Source organism: Nipponia nippon, unplaced genomic scaffold (genome assembly GCF_047370975.1).
Source record: "Nipponia nippon isolate SJK-2023a ecotype South Korea unplaced genomic scaffold, ASM4737097v1 scaffold_8, whole genome shotgun sequence".
Taxonomy (NCBI): Eukaryota; Metazoa; Chordata; class Aves; order Pelecaniformes; family Threskiornithidae; genus Nipponia; species Nipponia nippon.
In genome coordinates, this window is record NW_028262402.1 from 45,745,449 (window position 1) to 45,751,652 (window position 6,204).

At 48.1% G+C, this 6,204-nt stretch overlaps 1 protein-coding gene across 4 annotated transcripts in view; it reads right to left on the minus strand.

The window, feature by feature from the left end:
• Window positions 1-731, minus strand: part of UHRF2 (ubiquitin like with PHD and ring finger domains 2) — a 93,341-nt gene extending 92,610 nt beyond the window's left edge. For 2 of the 4 annotated variants that reach the window (XM_087742747.1, XM_087742746.1), the window contains exon 1: window positions 7-731. In XM_087742747.1, coding sequence (XP_087598873.1) covers window positions 7-159 — 153 coding nt within the window. In that variant the 5' untranslated portion in view covers window positions 160-731. The remainder of the gene's footprint in view (window positions 1-6) is intronic. The other 2 variants (XM_087742745.1, XM_087742744.1) reach the window with 1 other exon arrangement.
• Between the last annotated feature and the right edge of the window lie 5,473 nt (window positions 732-6,204).

Consider the following 6,204-nt stretch of genomic DNA (forward strand, 5'->3'; position numbering starts at 1 on the left):
CCTCACCTGCTTGCCCCGGTAGAAGAGGCGCTGGCGGTCGGGGCTGACGCGGAAGGTCTCCTGGATCTTCTCCCGCAGGCACTCGATCTTGGTAAGGCGGCTCAGGTCGTCGATGGTCTGGGTCTCGGTGCCGTCTATGGTGCGGACCTGGATCCACATGGTGCGCGCCCTCCCCTCGCTCGGCCGGCCGCGGGGAAGGGAGGGAGCTCCGGGGCAGGGGGTGGGAAAGGGGTCCGCGCCCCGGGGGCGCGTCTGCGGCGTGCGGGGGAGAGGGGAGGGGGGCCGGGCGCTTCCCCCGCCCTTTGTTCGGCTCAGCGGGCCAGGATTTTCAAATCCCGCGGAACGGACGCCAGCCTCCCCGCCCGCCGGGCCGCTGTCCCCGCTCCCAGGGGCGCGGAGAGGGAAAGAGACCCGAGCCGGTCCCCCGCCGCTTCCCGATCGCCCGCGCCGCGAGCCCCCCGGGGCAGCACCAGGCGAGGCGGAGGCTGGCGGGAAGCGCCGCGGCCAGGGCTAACGGGCGCCGCCGGGAGCCATCTCCCGACCCCGGGGAGTGTTTACCAGGCGCCGCCGCTCTCACATGGAGGTCACGGCGCCAACGCCGATCTCGCGAGAGCCCCCGGCCGCGGCCGTAAAGAGACAACAACACCGGGGCGGGGGCGGGGGCGGGGGGGAGCCGGGCGCGCGGGCGGCACCACGCCCCCTCCCGCCGCGCTCCGGCCGCCAGCCCTCGCGCCGCATTCGGCGCGGCGCACGGCTCCGCCCACTCCGCCCGCCAGCCCCGCCCCCGCGCGCCTCGCCCCGCCCCGCGCCGTCCCCCGCCGGCGGCTGGCGCGAGGCCTACGGGGGGAGGGGTTGGCGCGCGCTGGGGAAGCGACCGTTAACGTCTCCATGGCGGCCGAGCGGGAGGGTCTCCCCGGCTGCCTCTCCGGGCAGGCCTCCCTGGCCTCTGGGGCCCGCAGGGCCTGCGGCCTAGCCCGGCCCGCGGGCTGGCAGGCCTTAGAATGGCGAAGCGCCCATAGGCAGCCAGGAGAACGGTGTCCGCCGGTGGAACCCAGGCCCCAGCGCTTCCGAAGACGTAAAATCTCAACCCGGCCAGATTTAGCTCTGCCTAAAAAACACGGATTAAGTCTGGCTGCACCTGTTAACGTTAGCTAGATGAAAACAAGACAGGAAAAGGCAGGCCTCGTTTATACTTCAAATCTGATGTGGGTTTGACTTTCTGTATTTTTCTAAATTGGGTAATTCCGCAAATCAACGTCAGAAAAATCTGGATTTACCATGCTGTTGTGGGCTAGCCCCGGTAGGCAGCTGAGCCCCATGCAGCCCCTCGGTCACTCCCTCACAGTAGGATGGGGAAGAGAATCAGAAAATGTGGGTCAAGATAAAGACGGTTTAATAGGTGAAGCAAGAGCTGTGCGCACAAGCAAAGCTAAATAAGGAAGCAATTCAGTACTTTGCATTGGCAGGCAGATGTTTAGCCATTTCCAGGAAAGCAGAGATTCATCATGTGTAAAGGTTACTTAGGAAGACAAACGCCATCACTCCGAACATCCCCCCCCGCATTTTTCCGTCTTCCCCCAGCTGTTACTGCTGAGCACGACATCATATGGTACGGAGTATCACTGCGGTCAGCTCTCCCAGCTGGTTCCCTTCCCCGCTTCTTGCACCCCCCCAGCCTACTCACTGGCGGGGCAGCATGGAAAACTGATACGTCCTTGGTCCTGTGTAAGCACTGTTCAGCAGTAGCTAAAGCATCCCTGTGTTATCAACACCATTTTGGTTGCAAATCCAGAGCACAGCACCATACCAGCTACTGTGAAGAAAATTCACTCCATCCCAGCCAAAACCAGTACTCACGAATACTGGTAAAACACTATAAAAATGTATCTGATCTGATACAGGGCTCACTAGAGACCAGGAGATATAATAATGGATGCCTTTGGGAGGAATTCTGAGCAGCTTTGTCGTCTCGGACTTCGGCAGCCGGATTAAAATATAGATTTATAAGATCCAGGTGACACCTATGTACTTTTGTGGCTTTTTTGTACCAGGTGTTGTAGATATTACTGATAGGGTGTCGAGTCAGGGGAAGAACCAGATCACAACCAACAGTTTTTGGAACACTGTTTATTAATTAGACTGTTATTATTAATAGCACATAACTGTTTGCATCGCGCATGCAGTTACTGCCTCACACAGTGCACACACTCGCAGTCACCCAACTGGAGCAGCAGGGGAGAGGCCAACCCCAGCCGTTCACTCAGGGGCAGGGGCGCATACCCCCACTCCAGGGGTTTCCCGGCAGCTGTGCACAGTCACATACAGGGTACCTCGTTTCAGCAGGCGTGCTGACATATACTGCCCTGTAGTCTCTGTCCACCTATAGCAGCCACTGCCTTCTCGGATGTGGTGTGCATGATCCATCGCAGGTGCCAGTGTGTGCTGGAGGCCTTGGGCGAGTTCAGCAGCTCCTTGGTCTCCTCAGCTTACCAATTTTTGATCCAAGACCACTACGAGTTCTTGGAAGGCTTTCAGATGCTGTCTCCCAGCATGTATTTTTCCTCTCTTCATCCTGCTGTTGTAAGTATTTCTCCATTGACGTGCAGAGGCACCTGTAGAGCCGACTTGCACAAACACAGCTTTTATGACACAGTATGGTAGCAAAGATTCCTGCATTTTACTTTCAGGTCTGAGAATTGCCACTGCAGTTTTGAGTGAGTTACTTAAGGCTTGATTTTGCGGTATTGAGCATGTGCAAAGGCAGCTGAACAATTAAAAGTTTCTTAACTATTCTGCAAATCTGTTCCTTTCCTCTTCATCCTTGCTAATCTATCTCTGCCTTTGTGATAGCACGCAACTTTCTTTATTGCCGCTGTCACAGCATGTCACCAAATTGCCATTTACACAAATTCAGAGTTTGGCTTTCAGTTTGTTGGGGGTAACACAGGCTCAGACTCAAAGGCTGTAGCGCACGTGACCTTTCGTGCTCCTTCGGTCCCAGCCGTCTTGGGTTCACTGAAACATTCAATGATTATTTAACACAGAGGAGTACAGTAAGAATGTGATTTAATAGCCCTATTTGAAAAAAAGGGTAAATCAAGCTGTCTTCAGCTTTATCTTAGTTACACTCCACCTCTACAGTAAAAGGAACATGGTCTCATAATCCCATTTGCAGAATACAGCCTTTCTGTTGAAGCAAGCAGTACAATCTGTCTGTCTTTTGCAATGGGGAAAAAAGATCTGAAAGAATTCTGAAATGAGATCTATTTTACCACATTAGGGAGAATAGCATCAGTCTGTGCTAGGGAGACTTTATGGGAAGTGCAGGATGGACTTCCTAGGACAGAAGACATTTTTTGATATGGAGAAGGGAAATGAAAGAGGATCAGTTTGTTACAACACTATATCTGGAAATATATTGTCTAGGTGGCACCGGAGTTGTTACTGATTAGAAGGAGCACTTTGCTATGGAGTGATTATACGTGGCCTGTTTCATAATGTGCAGTATGGACTGGAGACTAGGATACAAAGTGAAAAAAAGTGTGTAAAAATTCTCAACTGGGAGTCTGAAAGGGGAGGTGAAAAGGGGCAGTTGTTGAGGAGGTTAGAGGAAAAGAAAACTAGTTATTTAGAAAGCAATAACATCCTCTTTGGGATATGGTTATGCTGATGAGGAAGTTGGGTAATGCTAAAGGAGAAGCTGACTGAGCAGCATCGTATGCATGAAGGGCTGGGCTGACGGTAGCAGAAGATTTACTAGAATGAGCAGGAGACAGAGGAAAGGAGTCAAGAATGTGGAAGTAAAACAGGGGAGTAGTGAGGAAAGTACAAAGATCTAATCGGAGACAAAACTAGAAATTAGTGACAAAAAAGCATAGAGGTGCATAGAAAAGGAAAATCTGAAATGAGATTTTAGGAGATAAGACAATGCTAGTTTTCTTAGAGGAAAACTATAGAACAAGAATGAGAAATTAAATGAAAATTAAATAAATTGAGAATGACATAATGGTAAGCATGAGTTTGTTTTGAAGTCAAGAGATTTTTTTATGGTGAAATGTTCAAAAGCAAACAGTGACGCAAACTGGTGTTTTTTGTGAGATAAAATAGTCAAATGTTTAAAATTATGGGGTGAAATATAGGAGCTATTAGAATGGGGCCTTTGCACATGTAGGCATTTTCATAATTTTCCATGGGTAGGTTGCTTTAGCATGTAAATAAAGATAATTACTTGCTTGAGATTATGTTTGTTCTGGTATTTGAAATTCTGTCTGAATTCTTAAAAATTTTGGAGAATGTCTTACATATTTTATGTTTGTTGGTAGGAGACCTCTTGAATGAATAGCCTTAATGTGGATGAAGTCACAGTGATAGAAGAAGCTAGAGATGAGCTTGACAAAGATACAAATGTGTAGGACACATGAGGAGGGCATAGAAGCGTATGAAGAATGGAAGCGTATTACAAAGTGAAGGAAGCAGAAAGAAGCCAGCAGAAGAGGGAAACAGACGCTACTGAGTTGCAAGGAGGAGCTGCGCAAGAGGAGCAGCAAGCCAGGAAGGAAAAGACAGGAAATCTTTTTACAGGCATATTTTTCTAGTGAGCTTTACACCTGAGGGCCTTTTAATGACTTGTAGGCAATGTAATAAGCTCTGTGGATGTTTCATTACTGTTTTGCTCGGATGTGCTGGTGTGTCTTCCAGGGAAGAGGAAGAGAAGAAGGAAATTGAAATTGTCCATCAACTGAACTTAGTAGAAATGTATCACTTAACCCCCATGAAGTCAATGTGACTATTCCAAAGTAAACATGTTGGGAGAGAAAACCAGGCTGGCTGACTTAATTAACCTTATTGAAATTTGATGAAGAGAGCAAAAGCAAATGCAGTGCAGTTGTTGCAGATAATGCAGGAAGCATGCATAAGAATGGTATCCTATATGTAGAGCTGACTGTTCTTTCCATTGTGTAAGGGGAGTTATGAAAGACAGCAAAGTTGTGACAGTAAGAGTTCATAACATAAATATTTTTAGTTGATTACGATAGGAACAGAACTGCTAACAACTCTGCCTTATTAAAGATGATGTATGTAGCAGTGTTTCTTCTGCCAGGAGGGTTGAGGCATTAGAGAGTGTGGGTTCTATGGCAGCTGGAATGAGAAGAGAATTACCCTAAGTAGGGTGAGAGTTTGGGGCAACAGAGCAGTGAGTGTTTTGCCCTGACCAAGAAATAACAAGAGTCTATTTCTGTTTACAGTGAGAAAAGTCCCTGTCCTGAGGACCATACAGCCCAGAGCAGATGCTGCCTCTGTCTTTAATACATTGTACCTGTTCATGGAGTGATGTACTTAAACCATAGTGAAGTAAAGTGAGCCTTAAATTATACTTTATATAATCTGTATTTTTATAATTTTGTACAATTTCTCCTGTGAAAAAGGTAGAAAGAAGTAAATATAAGGATACTGCATCATTCTACTAATACCCAACCAGAGCTAAGTCAAAAGTCCACATTGTTTTCTCATGTAACTCTGCAGATTCTAGCAAGTTGCTTTAAGAATTAATTTATCTCAGGATATGCTTTTGTCTTTTAAAAGCTAGCTAATTCCTGTTAGTAAGGTTGTCATCCTTAATGTCCTGGTTTCAGCTGGGATAGAGTTAATTTTCTCCCTAGTAGCTGGTATAGTGCTGTGTTTTGGATTTCGTATGACAATAACATTGATAACACACTGATGTTTTAGTTGTTGCTAAGTAGTCCTTACACTAAGTCAAGGATTTCTCAGCTTCCCATGCTCTGCCAGGTGCAGGGAGGGGGCACAGCCAGGGGGGCTGACCCAGGCTGGCCAAAGGGCTATTCCATACCATATGACATCATGCCCAGTATGTAAACTGGGGGGCGTTGGCTGGGGGGCAGCGATCACTGCTTGGGGACTGGGTGGGCGTCAGTCGGCGGGTGGTGAGCTATTGCATCACTTGTTTTTCCTGGGTTGTGTTCCTCCCTTTGTTGTTGTTGTTTTCACTTTCACTACCATTATTATTATTGTTATTATTATTACTACTGCTGCTGCTGCTACTATTACTATTGCTACTATTATTGCTATTACTATTTCTACTATTACTACTATTATTTTTATTTAAATCATTAAACTGTTCTTATCTCAACCCACGAGTTTTCTTACTTTTGCCCTTCCGATTCTCTCCCCCATCCCACCAGCGGG